The sequence below is a fragment of the Galeopterus variegatus genome, unplaced genomic scaffold (assembly GCF_000696425.1).
Source record: "Galeopterus variegatus unplaced genomic scaffold, G_variegatus-3.0.2 Scaffold520, whole genome shotgun sequence".
NCBI classification, from domain to species: domain Eukaryota; kingdom Metazoa; phylum Chordata; class Mammalia; order Dermoptera; family Cynocephalidae; genus Galeopterus; species Galeopterus variegatus.
The window spans coordinates 222,957-250,134 of NW_007726631.1; the positions used below are offsets into that span (position 1 = coordinate 222,957).

At 34.7% G+C, this 27,178-nt stretch overlaps 1 protein-coding gene across 1 annotated transcript in view; it reads left to right on the top strand.

Moving 5' to 3' along the window:
* Positions 1-1,840: 1,840 nt before the first annotated feature.
* TRAPPC8 (trafficking protein particle complex 8) overlaps positions 1,841-27,178 on the top strand; it is a 79,732-nt gene continuing 54,394 nt past the window's right edge. Inside the window, exons 1-10 of the mRNA XM_008569612.1 lie at positions 1,841-2,030; positions 13,262-13,351; positions 14,749-14,923; positions 17,025-17,178; positions 19,569-19,662; positions 20,289-20,548; positions 20,917-21,032; positions 21,742-21,892; positions 25,977-26,077; positions 26,706-26,811. Of these exons, the coding sequence (XP_008567834.1) occupies positions 1,841-2,030; positions 13,262-13,351; positions 14,749-14,923; positions 17,025-17,178; positions 19,569-19,662; positions 20,289-20,548; positions 20,917-21,032; positions 21,742-21,892; positions 25,977-26,077; positions 26,706-26,811 (1,437 nt within the window). The remainder of the gene's footprint in view (positions 2,031-13,261; positions 13,352-14,748; positions 14,924-17,024; positions 17,179-19,568; positions 19,663-20,288; positions 20,549-20,916; positions 21,033-21,741; positions 21,893-25,976; positions 26,078-26,705; positions 26,812-27,178) is intronic.

Consider the following 27,178-nt stretch of genomic DNA (forward strand, 5'->3'; position numbering starts at 1 on the left):
CCTTTTATGTTAACACTTATGAATACCAAAAGGTTAATAGCCAAAGAGAGGTTTAGTACACACATGGCTACTTAATGTTATTTGACAATTATGGACCAACTTTAAGGAAAATACTTGTACAGTATGTCACTAGAGATAGCAGAAATGCAGCATAGTATTGCCATTTTTTTTCTTTTCTTTTTTCTTTCTTTCTTTTTTTTTTTGTTTCTTTGTTCATGATTTGACCAGCTGGGAAGTTTAACTAGGGAGAGAGGCCTGTGTGTGTTTATTTAAATTAGAAAACATAACAATTACAGAAGAAATATTCAGCTCACCATCACCCAGAACTAACAAATATTAACCCTCTGTCATATTTGCTTTTTATTTTTTTCCTTTCCTTTTAAAAAGAAACCAAACATTATAGATATAAAGTCCCCTTTCTACCTTTCCTTAGTCCCATTTCCTTCCTTCCTTCATCATAGGCAACCATTATGATAGAATTTGCTTGGATACTTTTTGTACATCTGTTATTTATTTATTTACTTGTTTTTGTGGCTGGCCGGTACAGGGATCTGAACCCTTGACCTTGGTGTTTTCAGTACCATGCCAGCAAGTGCACAAATATTCATGCCACATATGGTATTTTGAAAATATTTTTGACAGATCCGCTTATTGACCAGCTGCCCCCCCCAAAGTGTGTGTGTGTATAGAATGTCATATTTTTAATTAAAAATTCTAGAAATCAACAGAGAGAACACATAGGAAACTTAAAAAGACAATCTTTATGCTTGTAACTTTATTTAAAATATAGGCAGGCTTGGATTTTGGTATAAAGTATTTTCCATGGAGAAAAAAGTGTCATTTTTTAAATGGGTGAGTACCCAAAACCAGTTATCCAAAGTGGTCTCCTATTTGTATAAGATGACCTGTGATATAGTTTGAATAGAGGATGTTGTACCTGCTGCTGCTAATACTGCCTCCATCACTTTTTGTCAGGCATGGTGCTTAGTGCTTTTACAGTTACTATCTCATCTAATGATATTTCACCTAAATCCTTAAAATAACCCTATGGAGTAGGTATTAATCACATGTTACAGATGAGGAAGTTTAAGCACAGAAAAGTTATTCAGGATAACCGGGTAGATAAGTGGTAGGTTGGGATTTAAATTAAAGTCTGACCTCAAAAGCTAGGTCCTAAATCATTACAATGGACTGCTTCTGATACTACTATGGAAACTAATTATCCTGTCTGATTATATGAAAAAATATGCCCCCATTTCTTACTGTGGACTGTGAGCACTATCTTCTTGCTACAACAGCCACAGAACTTATTCCCTGTCCTGAAGCTCTTAACCACTGGTTATAAGTCTTATAGGCTGAAGCAAGGACTGTAGCAGGGTGGAGGTAGGAGGTACTGGTGTAGGAGAAAGGGTCTGGGCATTTATTTATTTATTTATTTTTAAGTAGACTTTATTTTTCAGACCAGTGTTAGGTTCACAGCGAAATTAAACAAAGTACAGAGAGTTCGCATATATCCCCTGCCCCTACACTTGTACATCCTCCCCTACCATCAATATTTGCTCCAGAGTGGGCATGAATATTTATGATAGTGAATTAAGGGCTGAGAATGCAGGCAGAAGACCAGGGAAAGCAGAAGGAGTAGCATTGTAGGAGAGGAAGGAATCCTGTAGTAAATAGACTAGCTAGCCCTTTTGGTATATAAGAGAATGTTCCACTTGGAATTTCTGGTTTCTGATTTGAGTATCCTTTTTGTTTATAAACAACCCAATTTTGGATTATTATGGATTGTGTAGAATTAATTTCAAGTTCTCTCTCTCTCTCTCTCTTTTTTTAAGTTCATATGAGAGACCCTAATAATCAGCTTCACGTAATTAAAAATTTGAAGATAGCAGTAAGCAACATTATCACTCAACCACCTCAGCCTGGAGCCATTCGGAAGCTATTGAATGATGTTGTTTCTAGCAGTCAGCCTGCAGAAGGATTAGTAGCTAATGTGATTACGGCAGGAGATTATGACCTTAACATCAGTGGTATGTAATAAGGTTTATTATCATTTTTTAAATGAAAATTTTCTTTGTTAGAAAAAGTAATTCTGTGACTTGGAGATCATTTAACAAATATTTAAGTGCTTACTGAGTGCTAGAGCCTGGGAGTAGTATTGAAAAAGTCCCAGGAACTTTGGCTATTTTATTTTAGTACCTAAAGTAATACCTAAAATATATGCATAATACATATTTGTTGAATGAAAGAGCTAACAGTAGATTAAAAAAATTCTTTTGTGATGTAAATAATATTGTAATTAAATAAAAAGCATTATTTGTTGTATTTTAATCTTGCTTGGTATTAAGTGGAGGAAATGTTTATAAAATATGTATAAATATATAGTCTTTTATGAGTGCTTCTTAATCTGATCTGAATAGAAAATGTTTTCATAACAAGAATGGTAGGTGAAATTATATACAAATTTATGTGAAGTGAGTTAGCAGTATTTGGTGTGACTCTTTTGAAGGATGTAATTGGAAAAGATTGAAAGTACATCACCTAATTATTTCAGCAGCTTAATAAAATAGTCTTTTTAGGCCAGTATAATTTTTAATCTAATACTTTAATAAATTCTGATGGTATATTTAAAGATTTTCCTAAACATATGTAGAGAACTTAAATGGCATGTTTTAGGTCATGAAGTTAGTGGGTTGCACTTAATATACTTAGAAATATTTGTAGAATTATTTTGCTTAAATGTTCCATAATTTTTCTTCTTTCTTTGCCATTAATTTTAATTCCAGCCACATAGGGTTAACTTGATAATTTTAAGTTTAGAATATTATGGTTATCTTTACTAATCAAAGTAATCTGAATTTTATGATACATATTTTGAGGAGTTCCTGGCATAACGTTTTCAACATGAGGCAAAAATGTAGATAATTCTCTGCGAAAGTAATGGATTTTGAACTATTATTTTCCTGTCATCAGTATTGTGTTGTGAAGGGCAATGAATTAAATGCCAGAGTGTCTAAGTTTTTATACTACTATATAACCATTAGTTAAATGGATAACTTGAATAAGTCACTTAGTGTTTTTGAGACTCTGTTTCCATCTTTGAAAACAAGAGTTTGGTTAGATTCTTTCTTAAGGCCTCTCAGACCTTTAATCCTGTGATTCTGTTTTACAGGATCTTAACATTTTTGTTATTCATGCAACAAATATTTACTGATTTCCTGCTTCACGCTTTGCATTGGAGATGGTAGGGAGATGGCCATGTTAATCAGTAATCATAGTACATTATTATTTATAATACATTACAATCACAATACGTTACAATAGGGATATGGCATATCTGGTATGCTGGAGGGCTGAGAGGGCACAGACAGGGATTGCCTATCATATTTAAAAAACAAAAGTGTCTTTTTTGTACTGCGAGTATTTTTCTAACTTCCAAAGGCCACATGCTTTTTACTTTTAAAAAATTAATTTATCAAAATGATATATGCATGTACATATAATGCTAAAGACACATATGAGGAAAAAGCGACGGTGATCTGCTCCCTGCCCGCTGCCCCACCAATTCCTTTAGTATTTTCCTCTAATATTTATTATGTGTTTCTAAGTAATATTTTTATATGGCTATCTATGGCTTAATCAGTCTTAAATTTTATTCATTGACTTCTTGTTATGAGTGATGAGGATTTAACTTACTTACTCCCCTTCCTTTTTTCCCCATTTCCTGAATGTAGTTTTCACAATTTTTGGTTAATATTTACTGTTTACAATATTATGACTAAATATTGTTTACTTCTTCACTGCTGAACCAATTAATTGGCTTTCATATATAGTATTTCATTAAAAACATCTTGGACTGGCTGGTTAGCTCAGCTTTTTAGAGCGTGGTACTAATAACAGCAAGGTCCGGGGTTGGATCCCTGTACTGGCCAGCTGCCAAAAAAACCCAAAAAACAAGACCATCTTGCTCAGAGTCCTTTATTCTCTTGCTAGCCTCTCAAACTTCCTCAATAAGATTTTTCACTTGAAAGATTAATTTCTTAAAAAATCCTTTTATCAAGATCTCCTTCCAGACATCTCTCTTTCTACTCCATACATTCTCAGTGGAGATGATATCAACTACCAATGATGATGAAGTGAAAATTGGATCTTGGAGGTCAAAAAATCTTAGATATTGCAATGGTTTGTGACTCTCCAATGGTCATGGTGCATAAATAGATGCACAATATATCTATAGTATTATGTAAAAAATTTTTTTGTTGGGGGAAAGGAGCAACTAGAAAAAAAGTCTAAAAATGCTCATTGGGGGGAAGATAATGAAATAAAAGTTGATAAACAGTGTTATACTCCATCTTGGACTTATTATTCTCCAATACCTGTTTCACACCTGTCTCACACCTGTCATCCTGAGGATTTCATTCTCTATTCTTCTTGTAGACTATCATTCATATCTTTTTTGGTGTATTTCCTTGATATGGTGAAGGACATCTCTAGTAGCTTCCTGAGAAAGGATGCATGGAAAATAAAGTTGTTGAGAAGAGAATGTCTGAAAATGTTCTTATTTTATGTACTTGATTGATGGTTTGACTGTGTATGTTATTAGAAATCATTTCACTCAGAATTGATCCACTTTCTTTCAGCTTTTAGTATTGCTCTTAAGTAGTTGGAAACCATTATGATACATATTCTCTTCCATCCCTCTGACTTTTAGAAGCGCTTTATCTCTGCTATTTTGAAATTTAATGTTGGGCCCATCGTAACTCCTTATTTACTCATCGTAGTGAGCAGCTCCTTTCCACAGTCTGGTTACATATATATGTATATTCTTTAATCCTGAGAAATTTTCTTATATTCTTTCTTTGTTATTTCTTCCCCGTTGCTTTCCCTGTTGTTCGTAGTGAGCAGCTCCTTTCCACAGTCTGGTTACATATATATGTATATTCTTTACTCCTGAGAAATTTTCTTATATTCTTTCTTTGTTATTTCTTCCCCGTTGCTTTCCCTGTTGTTTCTGGAACTACTGTTAATTGGAAGTAGAACTTCTTGAGTTAATCCTCTAATGTTTTTATATTTTACCAATATTTTTCATCTGTCTTTTTGTTTTACTTTCTAGGGGATATCTTTGACTTTATCTTCTGACCTTCCTATTGAATTATTTTTTTCTTTTTGGAGACATTTTCTTGTTCTCTGGATTTTCCTTTTTTGTGCCATGCTGTTCTTGTTTCATGTTGTGGGTGTCTTAACTCTGAGGACATTAATAAGTTGTTGGCTTCTTTCTGTTTTTAAGTTTTCTTCTATCTTAAGCTTTCTTCTCTCATTCACAGTATTTTTTCAGTTTGTTTGTTTTTATCTTTTTCATGTTGGAAACTTTCCTCAAATGTCTGATGAGCCTGTGGCATTATTTTCTATTTCAAATTGAGGCATTAGAACCCTGACGAAAAGCTTATCAGTTAGTGGAATTTGTTATTGGGTGGTGAGGTTGTTGAGTAGGCTTGAGGGTTGCCTGGTTTTCATGACACATAGTTCTTTTCTTTGGGATTACTTAGTTTCTGCAGAGAAGGATTCTCAAATTTACTGAGTGCCTATCTGTATACTGGGGAGGCCTTATTTATTTTTTTAAACAATCTATTAAAGTGGTTTGGTAGGTAGTTTATAGGAACAATGTAGTTAGGATTTGATTGTGAGAAATTATTTTATCTAATTATATTACTTGCATTCTCAGGTCCCTGCCAACATCTCCACATAAGGGAGATTGATTGCTGTTTGCTTTTAAAAACAGGTGCTGGCACTACTATAACTGAACTCTTTAGGCATATTTTTAAAAGAATCCCAAGTGGTTAGGATAAACTACATATGAGAAGGAAATAGTTTCTTTTTTTAAAAAAATTTGTTTATTATTAATTACTTTTTTTCCATTCAGAGATGTTGTGGAGCAGTGGGAGGGGAACAGGAAGGGGGGTAGGAGGACAGTGATGGGGTAGGGGGTCAGGGCAGGTCCATGGCCAGCTCCTTTGCTGGCCAGGTTGTGAAGGGGGGGGGGGGCATGGCTGAGGCCCGTGTCCCCCACCCCGTGCCCCCTGCTTGGGTTCCTGGGGGGTTCCTGGTGGTGGTTCGGTGGTTGTTGGACTGTATGCTGATGTTGGGGGTGTGGCTGAGGCCCTTGGCACCCCCACCCTGGCTTGGGGGTTTGGGGGACTCCTAGCAGCAGTGTGGTGGTTGTTGGGCTAGATGCAGACTTGGGGGGAGGGCATGGCTGAGGCCCTTGGCAACCCCCCACCCCACTCCTGCTGGGGAGGGGGAGAGGCTTCCTGCTCTTTTAGGTTTTTTTTTTTTTTTTCCCTTTTGTCTTTTTTCATGTCCAGCAACGGATCGCAACCCTCAGTGTCGCACCCGTACCGGACCAAGACCGGCAACGGGATCGCAACCCTCGGTGTTGCTCCCGCACCTCGCTCAGCCAGTGAGCAGGACCCGGTCTGTACGTGGGATCCGAACCCTCGGCGGGAGCGCCACCGCACTCCCAAGCGGCGCGCTGTAGCAGTGCGCCACCGGGCGGCCCTCTTTTAGGTTTTATAGGTGTTCTTTGGTGGTGTTAGACCATTACTGCTTAATATCAGAACTTTGTCTCTGATCTGTGGGTGTTTTGTGTTTTCTTTCACTTCTTTGTTGGAATATTAGCTACCCCTACCACTTAAACTCTGCACTGGAACTAATTTGTTGTCCTTTGGTTGTTTCTAAAATGGTAGAACTTCCTGTGGGGACCAGCACTTCAGCCCTGTGGTTGAGGTAAATTGCTGCTTTGCTGCTGATTCCCTGGGGAAGGCTTTTTGTGTTAGCTCAAGTTTTAATTCTTGACCTTGTAAGCATTTCTGGGTCTTGTGAGGTCCGGTACACCTGGGTTGTGTGGAAACTCTGGTCTGGGCCTGAGTCTTTTCAGCACACTGCACCCCCTGCAGTTCTATATTCCTGACCAGTCTCCACTGAGTAGGCGTGTGCTGATTGGCGGGCAGATCAGCTGTCCACACTGTGCCCCAATATTCCCCCAGTGGGCCAATCTCCCCCACTGCCCACACTCCAAACACTTCCCATGGGGCGGGCCATGTGTCAGTCCCTTGCAGTGACTCACCAGCCTTCGAATGGCTCCTTTTTTTGGTTGTCTTTGGCTCCTCGCTCCTATGTGGGTCCAAGGGAACTCAGTCAATGGTCTTGCTGGCCAGGGGGCCACCAAGGCCTTCGTCTCCCCTGAAGTCTCCAAGTAACTTCACACAAAGGGTACAGCAGTGGTTTTTGCCAGCTCTTGCTCTGTGTGTTCAACAGGGCCAACCTTGAAATGGTTAGGGCTCAATATGGTCTCAGAGTGGTCTCTCCTTTCTCTCATTGTGGCTTCTCCCACCTTCATGAAATCTCTAGGTCTTTCCTCCTTTTCCTCTGAGCTTCAGTAGCCCTATCTTGGCAGTCCTTGCTTTTTAATAGTTGTAAGTTGGTCGATCGTGGAAGAGAGTGATGCTGGGGACTGTCTATTCTGCCATCTTGATTTTGATTTTGAAAAGTTTTTTTTTTGGCTTCTTTAGCTTCTTCTCTTACTTTATGGCACCTCCTTTCAGCTTTTTTTTTTTTTTTTTATGTTGGCCTTGAGGACTGGGAATGATGAAGTACTGAATTCATTTTAGTAAAATTTTGTTAGAATAATTTTCTTTGGAGATTATAGTAAGTGATTTTATCTATTTTAGTAAGGTATTAATTCTCTGTATATCCAGAAGTATGCTTCTAATTTTTACCATTAATGTGAGTTAGCATACTTTTCATGTGTGTGGCTCTGTTTAAGAAATAGAAGTTAGATATTTACTTCATAAACCTAGCTTAACAGTGCCATGTTTTCTTCATCAGATTGGTCAATTAAAGCTAGTGTTCCTTGGTACAGTAATTGGAAAGACACATTGATGGAATTGAAAGAATCCTCGTTATATACAGGTATTTCTTGTGGTGATCTTAGTTTCTCAGATTATTCTCACTCTAATCCTTGCCTATTATCTTTTTTTCCACTTAGCTACTACTTTTTCATATTCGACTCAATTAACATGTCTGTCTAATTTTTATATAATGAGGGGGGTACGGTGATGCCTTTTCACCTTTTGTTATCTATCCTATTATCTATTATGTGTTGTATTTACTTTTCATTTACAATATTATCTGCTGACTGTAGGTATTGTCCTTGAATAGTACTGTTTGGGCAGTATCCTATTTGATAAGAAGGAAGAACATACTACTCTTCCTTACTAATACTTCAAAGTACATTCTGCATAGAGAAACTTAACTACTAGGATAACATGGTTGCTGTTTTAATTCCAAACAGAATGCGTAGAGATGGAAAGGAGTATGAGCAAAATAGTGATTTGATCCCATAATAAGTACAAGAAAATTTTTAAGTGGAAAGAATTGTCACTAAGTGTTAAAGTCTTGTGTTAACATAAAATTTTTAAAAGGTACCAATTTTTTTTTACACTTTCTGTGAAAAAACATCATTTGAAAAAGAGAAAAATACAAGGATGCTCTTGATTTATTGGCGTGTAACAAAATTGAAGGAGGACTTCCTATTTGGCCTATCAAGGAAACACATCGTTGAAGGGACAACTTACCTTATCAACCTGAAGAATAAAACTCATTTCTGCCATGTATATATATATATATTTTTTTTTAAAGAAAAAAAATTTTTTTCTTTTCTTTCTTTTACCGTGTATATTTTTAAGTTACCTGAAGAATAAAACTCATTTCTGCCATGTATATATATATATTTTTTTTTTTAAAGAAAAAAAATTTTTTTCTTTTCTTTCTTTTACCGTGTATATTTTTAAGTTTTTCATTTGCTCGTCGTATCCTTAGTTGAGTACCCAGTTCCGTTTTGCACTGGTATTTAGAAAGGTATTATTTCATTTAAGAACTTATATGTATGTGTATGTGTATGCATTTTGCTTTTTTCTTTTCAATTTAATTTTATTTTTAATGTGTATGCATTTACATAGTTCCAAAGTCAAAACTATACAACAAGGTACAGAGAGATATAGCCTGAATTCATATCCCCTCCTCTTTTTCATCTCTGTTCTTTCTTTTCTCTCCCTTAAAGATAATTGAATGTTTTAGATTTATCATTCTATTATTTTTCTTTGAAAATATAAGCAAATATGTGTGTGGCTCTTCACATTTTCTGCCTTACACAAAAATGCGTACTTTTCTCTATTACTTTTTTCACTTAATGTATCAGGGAGAGTACTTCATAGCAATATAAAGAGATTGTCCCCTTTCTCTTACAGCTGCATAGTGCATCCATTTAGTGGATATACCATAATTTATTTAACCAGTTCTTTTCTGATGGACATGTATGTTTTCTAGTCTTGTGTTATTACAGATAATGTTGTAAAGAATAGCTATTTTGGAAGATCTACTTTGTTTATTCAGAACTCCCTACCCCCACCATGAAACAAACCCCTTTTCATATGACTACAACTTATCTATTGTTTGTTCAGTGTAAGCAGCATTGAAACAACAAAGTAAACAGAAAATAATCAAATAGGTAGAGAGAGTAATTTCCACATATCTGTAGAGATTCCTTCCTGTTTAACTGAAATTTTCACTATCCTTTATTTTCTTGTCATCGGTACTAAGTGAAAATATACGTTAATTTTGAAGACAGACTAATTTTGACTGATATTCAGTAGGGAAGGATATATGTTTGGCTGGTGAAGAAATTGGTTTCCTATTGTAACAGATATTAGTCTATGTGATTTATTCTCCAATTTTGCCATTTTTCATATAGATTACCATATTTCTGGGAATGTTTTTCCTTTTCTACAGGCAATGAACATGAAATTGTTACAGTAATAGTTCTCTTACTCAGACTACAACATATAGGTCATTCTCATGAGACATTTGTTGGAATTAAAGTTTTTTGTGTATTTGATACCAGGTATATGCTGTTTGGTCAAGATGAATGGCTTTTTTCTTCAAGCTTTCCAGTTGTCTAATGCGGTATTTATAGTGTAAGCAGAAAGAATATATTTGCTGTGTTTTTAGTGATTAAGATGAAAACAAAAAGGATATAAGGTTTAGTAATCAGTGCAAATAGTTAGGAATGGAGTGTCCTTTTAGTAAAAGCTGTGATTTGGATAATCTGCTTAAACCTAGTGAAATGACTCAGTTTAAGTAAGTTCACATGAAAAAAAGGAGAATAGTTATAATGTAAAATGCTTAGCATGGAATAAGAGTTGACATTTTAAGAATCACATTATAGAGGACTTCCAGTCAGGATGATGGAATAGATGGCACCCAGTGTCACCCTCTCCCACAGTAAACCAATTTACAACTATTAAAAAGCAAAGATTGCCAAGCTGGGGCTGCTAGAGCTCAGGGGAAGAGTAAAAGAGACCTACAGAGTTGATGAAGGCAGGAGAAACCACGATGAGAGAAAGAAGGGACCGCTTCGACCGTTTCAAGCCCTGACTATTTCAAGACTGGCCCTGGTGAGCACATGAAATAAGAGCTGGCAAAAGCAGGGGGTGTGCCCTTTGTATGAAGTTGCATGGAAGCTGCAGGGGAGAGGAGGGCCTTGGTGGCCCCCAGACCAGCAAGACCACTAACAGGGTTTCCATGGACCCACATAGGAGTGAGGAGCCACAGACAACTGAAAAAAGGAGTTACTTAGAGGCGGGTGAGTCATCACAAGGGACTGATGCATGGCCCGCCCCATGGGAAGTGTTTGGAGTGTGGGGCGGGGTGGAGAAGGGCCCACCCGGAGAACATTCGGGCACAGCATGGACAGCTAATCTGCACTCCAGTCAACACACGCCCATTCACTGGACACTGGACAGGAATATAGAACTGCAGGGGGTGTAGTTTGCTGAAAAGACTCAGCCTCAGACTGGAGTTTCCACACAACCCAGGTATACCGGACCTCACAAGACCCGTAAGTGCTTACAAGGTCAATAATTACACCCTGAGCTGCACAAAGAGCCTTCCCCAGAGAATCAGCAGCAAAGCAGCAATTTAGCTCAACCACAGAGATGAAGTTTTGGTCCCCACAGGAAGTTCCACCATTTTAGAAATAACCAAAGGACAACAAATTAGCTCCAGTGCAGAGTTTAAGTGGTGGGAATAGCAAATAATCCAACACAGAAGTGAAAGAAAACACAAAACACCCACAGATCAGAGACAAAGTTCTGATATCAACCAGTAAAGGTCTAACACCACCAAAGAACACCTGTAAAACCTAGAAGGACTGGAAGTCCCCCATGCTCCCAAGCTGGGGTGGGAGGAGGGCTGAGGCCTCAGCTGTTCCCTGCCAAGCTCACATCCAATCCAGTGATGACCACCAGGCTGCTGCCAGATGCACCCAGGGCTCCCCAGCCTGGGTGGGGAGAGGCCTAGGGCCTCAGCCACGCTCCTCTGATGTCAGCCTCCAGCCTAGCAGTGACCTCCAGGCCACTGCCAGAAGTGCCCTGTGCTCCCAAGCTGGGGTGGTGGGGGGGCCAAAGGCCTCAGCTGTGCCCGTCTGCCATCTGCTTCCAGCTCAGCAGTGACCACTAGACTGTTGCCAGAAGTGCCCTGAGCTTCCAAGCCAGGGCAGTTTGAGGCTGAGGGCGTCAGCCCTGCTCCCCCAATGTCTTCAATCAGCCCAGCGACAACTGTGTCCAACTCAGCAATGACCACCAAACTGCTGCTGGAAGTGTCACGGTCCCCTCAGCCAGGGAGGTGGTGGACTGAGGGCCTCAACCACAACCCCCTGCCATCTGCATCCAGCCCAGCGATGACCACCAGCCCGCTGCTGGTAATGCCCCAGGCTCCCAAGCCAGGCCAGAGGGGCCAAGGTCCTTATTCTGGCCCCTCCAACGTCAGCATCCAGCCCAGCAAAGACCAGCAGGCTGCTGCGGGAAGTGCCCTGAGCTCCCAAGCCTGGGTTGGGAGGGCTAAGGGCCTCAGCCATGCCCCCACCCCCACCCAATATTTGCATCCATCAGCAACAACCTCCAGGCTGCTGCTGGAAGCACCCCAGGCTCCCAAGCCAGGGTGTGGGGGGTTGAGGGTCTTAGCCATGGCCCCCCTAACATCTGCAATCAGCCCAGAGGCAACCACTGAACCATTGCCAGAAGCGACCCCAACCTGGGCTCCCCTGCCAGAATGAGAGGGGTGCTATGGGCCTCAACCACGCCCCACCCTTCCTCCTTCCTCCTCCCTACTCCTCCCACCCTTTCTCCCTTCCCTTTCCCTCTTCACCTCCCCACCAACTGATCTGCAACATCTTAGAATATAAAGAAAAAATAATAAATATGTCCCTGCCCCAAAAGAATTACATTATATACATTTATGAAATGAAAGTACATCTCTTTGTATTTGATTATAAGGTAAATATGTTTTGAAATTTCATTTAAAGATGGTTTGTTACTGTCATACTTAAGTAATCAAATTATAAAGTAGGGTTTGTCAACCATACCACTATTGACATTTTGAGCCAGATAATTCTTTGTTGTGGGGGGCTGTCTTGTCCTGTGCATTGTAGGATATTTTGCATTATTTCTGACCTCTTTCCCTAGATGCTAGTAGCAAATCCCCCCTCCCCCAATTCTGACAACCAGAAATATTTCCAGACATTGCCAGGTGATTCTTGGGGGTCAAAATCACCCTTGGTTGAGAACTGTTCTGAGGTGATATTTCTGGAAAGGAACTACTTATGACAGTATGATTAGTGGCAGGGGCACAAAACTTAGATCATTCTAAAATCTTTTTACTCATGTAGGTATATTTAGAGCACTAATAAGTAAATAGGTTGTGGGAACACTGTAGGTTTGGAAATAACCCAATTTTATTTTTGCAAGTATGTATACTAGCATATATAATTGTGTAAATGGCTTAAGAGCTATACAAGGGCAGTTCAAAATTTTGTGGAAATATTCGTATTATGTTTTAGTTCTATTTTTCCACAAACTTTTAAAAGTACTCTGGTGTGTGTATATGTACAAGAGGTCTTCAAAAAGTTTGTGTAAAGATTCATATTATCTTTTAATTCTGTTTTTATGCAAACTTTTAGAAGTATCCTTGTATATGATGTGAGTGTATTCACACACACATCCCATGGATATCTTAAAAGCACAGGTGAAAAATGCTTGTTTACTGCTAGAAATTACCTTTTACACCTTTTAGGAATATGGACTTAAAATTTTGTTGTAAACTGATTCTATTGAGGAATTTTAACTGTTTTATATGTTGTTAATTTTAGGTACTACTCCATGGTTTGAGTCTTACAGAGAGACCTTTCTTCAGTCAATGCCAGCATCAGATCATGAATTTTTGAACCACTATTTAGCATGTATCCTTTGAACTTTATGTTGTTTTAAAATCAAATATTATGGAAGTTATTAATCTCAGAAATAGTTAAATGAGGCAAAATTGTTGAGAGGATACAGAGAATGGAGAAATTTTTTATTAATGATGCATTAGGCTTTTGTTATTGTTTTGTTAAATGTCAGCCTAAATACAGGACTGCTGTAAGTAATTTTCAATTATAAAATAAGACTACTGAGGGCTTATTATTTTTCCTTAGGCCTCTAGTTGAATATTTTATGCTTTACTAAAATTTAAAATCATTTTAGAAAGAGAAAATGTAAATGGTCAATGTCAATTGCATTTGCTGATTGCCTCAAGATTAATTGCTTAATCTGAGGCTCATATTTTAAAACCATTTTCCATATTTTTAGTAACCTTTTTATGGGTATTATCCTCCTTTGAGGTTTGTGCATTTTTAGTTTTCTTTCTTTCTTTTTTTTCTTGGCAGCTGGCCAGTATGGGATCTTGACCTTGGTGTTATTTGAACTATGCTCTCCCAAGTGAGCTAACCTGCCAGCCCCCCCTTTTTTTTTTTCCATAATTTTTGTTTTTTTGTCATTTTTTGGCAGCTGGCCAACACAGGGATTGGACTCTGGAACTCAGTGTTATCAGCACCATACTCTAACCTACTGAGTTAATGGGCCAGCCCTTACTTTTCTTAATGAGGTTACAGAGAAAAGTTAAGAGGTGTAGGATATTGGTTAGAGCGTGGTATTGTAACACTGAGGTCATGGGTTCGGATCCCCATACTTGCCAGCTGCCAAAAAGAAAAAGAAAAAAGAGGTAAGATAGAGATGAAACAGCACTAAGGTGGAATGGGGAGGAATAATGTTCATCAGAATTGTTCATTAAGTTGATAGTTATACACTTTTTTTTTTTTTTCCTTTTTGTCTTTTTTCGTGTCCGGCAACGGATCGCAACCCTCAGTGTCGCGCCCGTACTGGACCGGGACTGGCAACGGGATCGCAACCCTCGGTGTTGCGCCTGCACCTCGCTCAGCCAGTGAGCGGGAACCGGTCTGTATGTGGGATCCGAACCCTCGGCGGGAGCGCCACCGCACTCCCAAGCGGCGCACTGTAGCAGTGCGCCACCGGGCCGGCCCGATAGTTATACACTTTTGATAACTGTTCATTTTTAATTTTTATGGATTTCCTTATCAAGTATGTAAATGACCTAAAAAACTGTCAACAAAAAAATCTTTAAGATTTAGAACCTTAAATTACTTTGGGAGTATTGGAGAAATTATTTTGTGCTTTCAGTGAAAACCTATGAAATCAGATTTTTTTTTGGCTGAGAAATTATCTCCTTAAAGTTTATCTTAATAGAATAATATTTAGCATTGTGATAAGTAATGATTACCTTAATAATATGGTTTATAAGGTATGTTGGTAGCATCATCTAGTGAAGCTGAGCCCGTGGAACAGTTTTCAAAGTTGTCACAAGAACAGCATCGAATTCAGCATAACAGTGATTATTCCTACCCCAAGTGGTTTATACCAAATACACTTAAATATTATGTACTTTTACATGATGTAAGTGCAGGAGATGAACAGAGGTAAGTTTTATTTTTTTAATTAAAAAAATTTTTTTAATTGTTAAATTTAATTTAACAATTGTTAATTTTTTTTAATTGTTAAATGATTTAACATTAATTTGGACATGGCTTGTTTAAATTGAGTTAATTTTTTTATCCAAGAAAGTAAAAATTTATTATAATATGTATTTATTAATAAAGCATTTAACTTTACTTTTTATTCTGGAGTTATATTTAACAGCTAAGTTGTTTTATGTTAGATTTCATATTTACTTACCCAAACTTTCTTTTAAACGTAAATCTGTTATACAATCTTTGTACAAAAAGCACTTGTCATTTTACATCTAATGGTCTTAGCTGTTATTTCTTACTTTATACAAAATTATTTCTCATTTATTTTTTCTTCTCCTTCCCAGTTTTCTTCTTACTTTTTACTGCCTGACTTCTTTTTTCGCTGTCCATTCTCTTGTCCCTTTATATTTTTAGCCTTGATGTTTTTCAGTCTCAAAAACAGCCAAACATTTCTTTCTTATGTTCCCTTTAATATTCATTATTAGGGATTTGCAGTAATCCTTTTATCTTTGGGATATGTGAATAACTTGTATTTAAAAATAAAATAAATCTTTGAAAAATAGGATAAACATTAAAAGCTATTTTACTTTTATGGCTTTGGAGTTTATTTTGGCTTTTGGTTTGAGGTGTGGGTCAAATTAATCTTTTGTTTCAAACTATTATTCTGATATGTCAGTGCCATTTAGGATATTTAATTTAATAGTCATTTCCTACCCTTGTTCTAAGCATAAATCATCATCTTTTAAATAAATTTTCTTCTGTAATACCAAAGAATTATCTGAGAATTACCAATCTTCATAGTTTTTTGAAATGTCTATAGCCTGTTGAATAAAGTATACTGTATAAATAGAAATAATTTGAACTAGCTATTAAAATTAGTGTCTATAAGGTGAATGTAGTATGTATCTTCCATATTGAATGGTTGTAACCAGGACATTTAAGAGGTAATTCAAGTAGTAGAACAATGGCTACTATGTTTAGCAGTATCATTGGTAAAATGAGCAGAAGTTTGTTTTATTGTCCTTGAGTGTGTGTACACATACACATATATTTCTATCTGTATTTATATAAATTTTTTGTAACTATTTTACTTACTCAGCCCTAATTTTATAGTGTATAATATGATTTAGTTGTTTACTAGTCTTGTTATTTGTACAGTATCAGCATTTACATTTGAATACATTGTAAGATTTTGCAGGTATAGTTTTTTGTGTCTTTTTTTGTTTCGCCAGATGACTGACTGACTGAAAAAAAACTAGGTTACCTCTGTGGACCAAAATTTCATTTTGCATAGTTTGTACTGTTTGCTTCTTAGGCCATCTTATTATTTGAACTTGAATTATCTTAAGTCCCGCTGACTGGCGAGTTTAGTTATCTTAAAGTGTGGAAATCAGAATGCTTTTTGTTGCATCTGAGAGCTAGCTCATAGATACAGCTACTATAAATTTTGCAAGAGAAAAATTGGATTTTATGTAATAAATGACTTGGCTACTGTTTTTTAGTTTTCTCTTTCTTTTTTCTGTTTTGTGAGTATTTTGATGCTGTGCTTTTCCATTTTAGCACTTTTAATTAGTGATAAATGTTCTCTAAGACAGAATTTCCCAAAGTCATAATTTCTGAAGACTGGTTCCCATAGTTTAGAAAAAGTGTTCCTAATGTGTAAGTTTGAATCTTTGGAAATCATAGTGCACATTAGCAAATAGAAGGCCCAGTGTTGGTCTACGGTAAAGAATCAGGTTTTGTTTACTATAGTTCCCCCAAACTAGTTTGATCACCAGAACTTTCTCTTTGAATAACATGTATGAATATCTTGCAGAATTTTATTCCATTGAATGCACTTCGGTAGCTCTGCTTTAAGGTGATCAAGCTAGCTAAATTTCAATTAGGATCATGTTTTTTTTTTCAGGCTTTTTGATTATTCTATCCTCTAATTTTCTCTCCTGCCTTTTTTAGAGGTTATTTTTGCATTATTTTGTATTATTTTAAAATCTGTTATTGCCAAAGTTTTCTCCCCATTTACTACAAACATTTTTTTGTTTTTTTATTTTAGAGCTGAATTAATTTATGAAGAAATGAAACATAAATATGGAACTCAGGGTTGCTATTTGCTTAAAATTAATTCTCGAACATCTAATCGAGCGTCAGATGAACAGATACCAGATCCTTGGAGTCAGTATCTCCAGAAAAATAGTATTCAAAACCAGGTATATGTAAAAAAAAAATGAAGCAAACCATTAAAGCTGTACTTTAATTTTATAATAGTATCACTGTAGATTTTTTTATGTCTTTGCTTAACTAGTACAATTATTAACGTTAATTTTGTGGAATCTGTCCAGTCTTAAGGCATCAGCTGTGAGCTCTTAAATCAGTGCTTCAAAAGCTGTTTCTAACCAACTACAGTAATCTCTTATGTGTATTTTTTTCAGGTATATAAATCAGTGTTAATTGATGTTCTTCTTAAAAGATGAAGAGTGAATTACACATTTAAAAATTGAATTAGATTGGCTAGACATGTAGAGAATAGAATTTTTGGCTTGTCCATTTAATTCATTATGAATGCTTACAGTCAATTCTTTATTATCCACATGCTGTGGGGTTGCCTTCCCACACTTTCAACATGGTCCATACTTTCAACATGTCCTCTTGGAGTTTATACTTTTTAGATGGGTGGGCTTTTTCCCAAACTTTTCTTTGATTTCCCTTTCTTCTGAATTTTCAGGTAATGTTTCTCCCATACTTACTCTTAATCTTGAATTCTAGACTAATGTTAATTGTCTGTTGGCCATAGTGGGTGGGTGTAAGTTTTCACATTCTGTTAAAATTTATGGTACAGTTGTCTGTCACTTGGTAGTAGTCAAACGCCAAGTTCATATGCTTAGTTCAGATAATCAAGAGTTGACTTTTTTTGTTTAGGAGGATTTCTTAAGTAAATGGAAAATGTATTTGTATTTTGTACAGCTAAACTGTATTATGTATTCTTATGTAATATTATTTTAAAAAATCAATTATAATGAAGTTTATATAATTTTTGATCTTCTAATATAAATAATATTTAACAATCTATTTATTTGCCTTATTCTATCTTATAAATGGAATTTTAAATCTAGATATAGTGCTATCCTGGCTTTAATACTGAGATGATTGCTGACCTTCTTTAAGATAATGCTGAGGAAAAGTTTCTGAGCAAAAAAGAACCAGTCGGATATGAAGGAGCTGTGTTTTTTTGGGGTGGTTGGTGGTTTGGGGATCCAAACATTTGACCTTGGTGTTATTACACTGTGCTCTATAACCAACAATGCTCACTGGCCAGACTGAAGGAGCTTTATTTTTTAAAATTGCCTTTCAGGGCCATACTTAGAGTAGGAATAGTACTGAAAAATTCAATATACAGTCCAGCCATACAAGGTTGTGAAGGGGAACATAAATAAAATTGTCTTGTTTAAGAACTTTTAACAGAATACAGAGGTGTCAGAAATTCTGCAACTTAGGATCCTAGAATGCCTGGGTTGTAGGATAGTTTAAAGGTTATCACATCTAACCCCTGATCTAATGCTTTGATTTCCTTTTTCCTGTGAGTGACCTTGTCTAGTGATAATACTCACTATCTTCTCAAGTGACCCATTCCATGTCTGATCAGCATGAGAATCAACCAAAATTTTTCTCTCTTCGTACTCATTGGTTTTTGAGGGAGGACCGTATCATATCTGTTTTTGTTAAGACAACTTTCATATTACTGAAGGATAGCTCTCATGTCTCCTTTTATGTTTTTCTGGGCTAAATATGCCTAGTTTTTTCAACTTTTTTTCAAGGGGTAGTTTCAGACTGTTTTCTGTCCTGATCACTTTCTTCTTATTAAGTTCTACTTTATATATTTTCCTCAAAGCATGACACTCAGAATAAAACCTCATATTTACTGGTCTTGTAGAGTAGTCTGGGTATTTTTAGTTTGTTTTCTTTGTTGACTGAGAAATCAGTGCCTTTGTACAAATAAACGTTGCATTTGATATTTTTTGTTTGTTTGTTTTTTGGCTGGCTGGTACAAGGACCTGAACCCTTCACCTTGGTGTTATCAGCACCAAGCTCTAATCAACTGAGCTAACTGGCCAGCTGTCATTGGATATTATTTCCAAACACTTCAGTAAATTCAGAATTCAGTCCAACCTGCCTATACTGTATCCATGACCTAGGAGGTTCCATACCCATCCCTTTTTTCTTCCCTTGCCTTGACTCTAGGGGTTCATCTCTCTTACAATTATTCCATACTTAACATCTATATACATATATGCCTATATGAATACCTGTGTATATATATACACACACACATCACATATAAACAGATAAACTGAGAATTTGGAAGAATTAGGGTAGTAGATTGTGAAAGGGAATTTAAGAGTATAGTAGGTGTGGATCGGAATGATAGAATAAGATACATGGAAGTAGTTAAGAATTTGGAACTGGAAGAGTCTCAATGTAGCAAATAAATGAGGCCAACAATTAGCACAGCAACCTTAAGTTGTTGATGGCTTTGGTGGTATCTTAAATGTGACTAAATATAACTGCTAACTGCTAATGCTTTTTTATTTTATTTTGATAGGAGTCATATGAAGATGGCCCTTGTACTATAATTTCAAATAAGAATTCTGATAGTAACTTGCTTTCATTGGATGGATTAGATAACGAAGTCAAAGGTCTTGATATATTTTTTCTAAGTTTCTCTTATGATTGAAAATATGTACTGTTGACAAAGCATGCTAATCATTACAGATAAAAGATGGGGGAAATTTTCATAGTATAAAAAGATAATGGGCAGGTTAACTTATGAAGATTTTGAGCCATTTGAGTTTGATTATTTTTGACATTTAAAAATTTGTTTTTAGGAGTAGTGTATCAGTTTTTAAAAATTTTTGTAGAAAGCAAGGGAAGATGTGATGCATAGCATTAATTGCAAAATTTACAAGACTTTGAGAGCTTTATTTCTGTCTTTTAAATTAGTTTTGGTAACAATAACTCTAAAATTTTTTTTAAATTTTCCTATGGCTCAGTTGTACTATTTAAAAGTGACTTTATATTATTTAAAAACTGTTCTTCATATTCTGATTTATATGAAGTTAAAAATTTTCATTACATGTAACAAGTATTAATTCAAGTCCTTTATTTTAGGGGGAGAACGTTAATAATAATTATGCTACACTTCTAAGATACACGAAAAAATAAAGTGTTCCAACATTGTTCTTTTTTTTTTCTTTAGCAGTATGATAGTATTATCACAATTTTCTGTTGCATTCTAAGAGTAAAACAAAGATCTGTTTTTCAGTGGATGGCTTACCAAATAACTTTAGAGCTCACCCACTTCAATTGGACCAATCCAGTGACCCTTCTAACAGCATTGATGCCCCAGATCATGTAAAATCTGTTTCATCATTACATGAAACAAAGAAAGCAAGTACTGGAATAATTCATGGTGCATGTTTAACACTTACTGATCATGATAGAATTCGGCAATTTATACAAGAGTTCACATTTCGGGGCCTTTTGCCACATATAGAGAAAACAATTCGTCAGTTAAATGATCAGGTAACACTTAATTTTTGGATTAGTACTTTTAAAATTTAAGTAAATAGTAAATTTAAGAATGTAGTAGTATAAGTTGTTTAAAGTATTTGAAGTTTTTTGTTTTGTTTTTGTTTTAAGATAGGCCAGTATTAATACTTACTGAAGTTACTGTCATTAATAAAATTCTGTTCAACCCTAGAGAAGAGGCTTATTTGTTTTCATTAGGGTTTTGCCAGCATATTAGACAGTTTTCTTTAAATCATTGTTATTTAAATGAATATTTGCTTACTATTAAAGCTTTTTTGTTATTTTAAAATTTTTCTTTTGTATGTAAAGGAAAAAATGTTAAATTCTTCATATTTGTCAACATATTTAATCTTTTTTCTTAGCTAATATCAAGAAAAGGTTTGAGTCGATCTCTATTTTCTGCAACTAAAAAATGGTTTAGTGGCAGTAAAGTTCCAGAAAAGAGCATTAATGAGCTGAAAAATACATCTGGATTGCTGTGAGTAAAATATTACCATTTTTGTTTTTCATGTGTTTAACTCTGTCTAGTGTTTGAATATATGATGTCCTGTCAAAAATAACTATCTCTTTAGTTTTTTTGTTTCATATTGGTCAACTCAGGTAGATAAGAACAGTGACTATAAATAAATTATGTTAATTAAAAGAAAACAGTTGTAAATAATTGGACATGTAAAAATAAGATAACTGGGAAATTCACTTTACTTTGGGTCTGTTTCCCTGTTTATAAAAAGATGGAGTTAGATTAAGTATTCATTAATAACTCTTCTTTATCTACAATTTTATGATCTGGTGGTTATAAGACATGGTATGTATTCAGCAAATTTTGTTTTATACAAAACCCTGCTTTAAGGGAAAAAAAAACTAATCTATTTTGGATTTTGCATGTAAAAGTGAGTCACCTAAAATTAGCCATTTACTTTGTAATTTGACCATGTAGAAAATACTTACCTGCTGTTGAGAAGTTCCCAGGGCTATAAATTAAATAACTAAATTATGAAACTTTCTGTTTCCAAATATTTTTGAGAAATAACACTCTCGGAGGTAGAATTACTGTAAAACAGGATCAGTTTTCCGCATGTTTTGGAGGAACAGGGAAGCTTATTAATACATTTTATAATATTTCATGGTTTGGGGAATCATAAATTATAAATTATTATAAATTTTCTTTACTTATTTTGTATTTATAGGTATCCACCAGAAGCACCAGAGCTTCAGATCAGGAAAATGGCTGACTTATGTTTTTTGGTGCAACATTATGATTTGGCTTATAGTTGCTATCATACTGCAAAGAAGGATTTTCTTAATGATCAAGCAATGCTTTATGCAGCTGGCGCCTTGGTTGGTATTCAATAGTATTATAATTCCTTATCTCTGCTACCGTAAATGATTTAAAAACTTCTCTTAATGGCAACCAAAACTCCTAGGGATAAAGTTGTACTCAGATAGCCTACAATGTTTTATAAATTTTGAATTTGTTTATGCTGAGTTGATGGATTTCCCTCAAACTAGTACATTTAACCATAGTCATATATGAGGGTTGATTTATTAGTTTTGATTAGTACCTTCTAATTTTTGCATCAGATTTCAAAATTTAATTTGAATTTCATTTTTTGTTATATTCAGAGTATGAAGTTAATTTTTTTTTTGGCCTTAAAAAATGTTTTTAGGTTGCTTGATGTAAGACTGAATATAGGTCAAGAACATGTACTTTGGTGTGAGACATACTGTCATCTTAGACAAGTTATTGAATATCTCTAAGCCTCAGTTTTCTCACCTATAAAATGTGAATTCTAATGGCATAAGATTAGTTAAGGTATAAGGCACATAAAGTGCTTAGCACACTGCCTTATATATAATAAGCTGTCAGTAAGTATTGGCTGTGTTAGTTTTTGTAATTGATATGCAAACCCAGGTGTTTAAGAAGAATTTTCTATTCTTAACAAGTCTTTAATGTTTTTGAAAAGTTGTCACAAATATATATGTAATTTGCTTTATGTGTTTAGAAAAGAGTAAAACTAGCAGTTATTTTGTATTTGATCTTTGAAAAACCATGGAAGTTTATAAACAAAAGTGAAGAATAAGTGTTTAAGAACTCTATATACTTCAGTTCATAGGTAATTATGTAGGTACTTGTTTAATAACTGGCATCTATTTTGCATTTATTTTAGTACCATGTATGTATAAAATTAAAATAGTTAACTTAAAAATGTAAATCTAAAATAGTAAAATTATATGAGTGCTTCAAAAAGTTCATGGAAAGGTTTGTGTTATCTTTTAATTATGTTTATTTCCATGAACTTTTTGAAGTGCCCTTATATTACAATTACTTTTTATTTCTCTAATATTTTTAATGAAAAAAATTAGCAAACTTTTTAAAAACCTTTCTCAGTTAATGGAAAATGTTATATTCATGAGTAGAAGTATTTGAAAACTTAATTTTTCTTAGCTAGACATTCTCTGATCATGTATTATAGTCATCTAATATAAACTACTATGAAATCACAAATACGTAATGTTATTTTATTAATACCTTGTAATATAGGTATAAATTTATAATTATAAAATTTTATGTAAAAGACCTGCAAATTGAATATTTGTATATAGGTAAAAATCTTATAAAATTATGACAAATTCTCTGATTTTTTTGGTGCTTAAGATTTTTCATTTTTATGTACTATCTGATCAATACCACATTTAAGCCATTTAGGTGGAGATGTTAGTAGCAGCTGTGTGAGAGAAACTAGTTTAGCACTGGAAAATAAAGGCATATTTGGTAAAACATGACAATTTGCTCACCTGAAAATCATTGTAGTCTGTTAAAACTGCCCTAAAAATAAAAGGCCTCAGAGAAAAATAGGGTTGGGACAGTCCTCTTGAAACCTCTTCATCTTTATAACCAGAGCACAAAAACTTAAAATGAAATGGTACCTTGGAAGATGACCTAAATGATTTAGACAGGCAGCTTAGCATGGCTGGAATTTACCCCAGGGACTGTAAAAAAAAAAAACCCATAAAAATCAATATGTAAATGCTGGCTGGGGTCTGGGTGGAGAAGAGGAACTCCTAACTGGTTGAACTGCCATGAAGTTTATCATGGAAGGAAGTGCCTCCTACCTTGAGTCCAGAGCTGTGCAAAGCTAGAAGTGATGTTCTCTGGAAATAGAGTCCATATGCACTATAGGCATTCAATTTTTTTTTGTGTGTGTGTGGTGGCTGCCAGTATGGGGAAGGCATTCAATTTTTTTGGTAGCTAGAAGAGCTCTTGCCTGGGCAGCTGAGCTCAGGGCTTTTTCCTTTCTTGCTGAAGGTTATAATTCTATAATAATATGCTATTTTTGATTCCCTTTCTAAGAAAACTTGTGTATGAATGAATACAGATTTCATTTGTACTGGTGTTACTTCCCTGTTTACTATTCACATATTAGGTAATTGTTAAGATAAAAATATGTTGTAGTACAATAGACTGTACTGCATGTCTTTTTATGTGAAAATTGTAGAAGATAGTTATGGTAACTACAAAGGTAAAGTATATTCATAGCAAAACCAACAATAGGAATTCTTGAAGAAATTTTGTTTTGATAGTTTAATCTGTTGTAATTATCAGAAGGTTATGCAGATTTGTCTTGTTCTTGATGAAATCTTTATAAAATATGTTAATTTATTATAGAATATAAGAAATAGTCTACTGGTTGATTATTGAAGATTGTGCAATAACTTGTGATTATTATGAATGCTTTCACTATATCTGTAGAAATGATGTAGTTTTGTTTGAATGTATGGTTAATGTTACTGCAGAATTAAACTGAAAAATCACTTAAAATTTGGGCATATTTTTCTTACAAGATTTTTGTATATGTATGTATTATGTATAGTTCATATATAGTATATGTAATGTGTTTTTGTACCATATAGCAGTATTTCATGTACTCAGTATATTAGGTATTTTTTGTACAATATGGAACTGTATATTCACTATTATAGTAGTTAAAATATAAACTAGTTAAGAAAACATGATTTTCAGAGCTGTAGAATATTTTGTCACATGGTTATTATGTATTTTCATTTAGTGCATCCAGTAAATTTTGGAGCACACATTATGTTGAGTGCCGAAGATACAGAGGTATTCTGAAACAGATATGGTTCATATTGTCATGGAACTTATAGTCTGTCAGATTAAAAGCTTTAATTATATCTCAGTTTTTAGATAATTCCATTATTTCTGTATATCTGTTTTTAAAAATGTTTCAAGGAAATACATTTATTTGTCCTAAAAGTGGACTATGGCATTAATGATGTTTTCTCCCCCAATTTATGAAGATTTCCAGTTATTTCCAGCTCAGTTTTTATTAAAACTTGGTTTATATGAGTATACAAGTGTGGATGTAGTATATTTTACTGAGAGAACAAAAACGTGTATTTTAATCTTCATTTCTAAATCTGAAGTACTAGGCATTAACAATAGAATGGATTTTTAAGATGAAATAAGACCTAGAAAATTGACAGTAATAATAGGTCAAAGAAATGATTTTTGTACCTCTGTAGATATAATCTAGTTTGTGTAATTAGCAGAATATATTGATAGTGCAGGCTATTGTGAGCTCTGTTTTCATGTTTTTGACTACAGGAAATTGGAAAGATCTTATTTTGTCCTCTCTATGTGATCCTATCATTGATCAGTTCTCCCCTCTGTAGATATAATCTAGTTTGTGTAATTAGCAGAATATATTGATAGTGCAGGCTATTGTGAGCTCTGTTTTCATGTTTTTGACTCCAGGAAATTGGAAAGATCTTATTTTGTCCTCTCTATGTGATCCTATCATTGATCAGTTCTCCACTCATTGAGTAAGGTTAGGGAAGAACAAGAAGGAGAGTTGGTAGCAGAAATCTTTTTTTTTTCCTTAAGGATGACTGGTAAGGAGATCTTAACCCTTTACTCGGTGTTGTCAGCATCATGTTCTCCCAAGTGAGCTAACCGACCATCCCTATATAGGGATCGAAACCCATGGCCTTGATGTTATCAGCACCACACTCTCCCAAGTGAGCCACGGGCCAGCCTGGTAGCAGAAATCTTAAGCTAGGCTCACTTGGTAGTATATATACACCATATCCTAAAGTGTTTACTAGGTCTTCTTGGAAAATAGAATTGGTAAAGGGCCACAAAAAGCAACTATATTGTATAATGATAAATAAAAAATAAATGAAAAAAAAATTCTGAATGGAAGCCTTTGAATTTGACTAGAGAATTTAAGACAAAAAACATGTAAATATGTTTTTCAAGTGTGCATTAGGCTATGAAATTTATATATGTGTATATAGTAAAAAATCCCAAACAAATTTCATTCCAATTTTTAGGCTTCCTGAATGCTAAACTTTAAGAATATTTCTCCTTTTGAAATGGTATGGATTATGTCTTTTCCTTTAGGAAATGGCAGCAGTGTCAGCTTTTCTTCAACCAGGAGCGCCTAGGCCATACCCTGCTCATTACATGGATACAGCAATTCAGACATACAGGGATATCTGCAAGTAGGTGACTATAATATTTGTATTTTATCCATTTAGAGGTAAACTTGACATTTATATTGTTAATAGATATTAATAGTTCTGTATTTTTCATGCTTAAACTCCCAAATCAAATTAATATAGTTAGAGACAAGTTGAAGTGATTTTTTTAAAAATTAGTATTTTGTTACATCCTCTTTTCCTTTGCTATTTTGTTTGGATTTGTGGTTAGGAATTTGTTCTATGTAATGTTGACGTTATATGTTACACTTAGGATGATTTGTTTTGTGGAGAAAGAAATATGGGTGAAATGTTATATTTTTGTTCAAAGCAATTTTTATTTGTTTACTAGCTTCTGGTTCAGAGATACCAATTCTGGGTTTTTTGCATACAGGAAATGTAACTTTGCATTGTATTCTTACTACAAAATTATATGATGATAAAAAGTTTTGATGGATTATGAGAATTTGATGAAGATTTTTTAAAAAACCTTTTTGGTAGGTGGAAAAAGAACATAGACTTCTTTTACTCAAAATAATATAATATATAATATATAATATATAATATAATCATTTGCTGAACACATGGTTACTTTGATGTGCTAGGGTATTGTTATAGTGCTGATTATGTTTTTCTTGTCTTTTTTCTGTAGGAATATGGTATTGGCTGAAAGATGTGTACTGCTTAGTGCTGAAATTTTAAAAAGTCAAAGCAAATATTCAGAGGCTGCAGCTCTCCTAATACGGTTGACCAGTGAGGTACTGAAACTGTGTAATATTTGCTTTAATTAGTATTGTTCATTATTTTTTAAGGGTGTATCTTATTTCTTGAGAGGGTGTACAAAACATAAAATTGGGGAATCTTCCATTTGGGAATTTACAACATGGCTGTTTCAGTTTTTCACTGAATTAATTTTAAATGTAATTTTTTATAAATTGAATTTATTTATTTATTTTACATATTTTAAGTCTGTGTTTCATTATTATTAACCACAGACATATATTGTGTATTTTCTATGACTCAGGTCTTGTCCTTTGCATAACAGTATTTAAAACAACATGCATGTGTGTCATTCCTAATATAAAACTGATTCAGTACTTTTTTTTTTTTTTTTTTTTTTTTTTT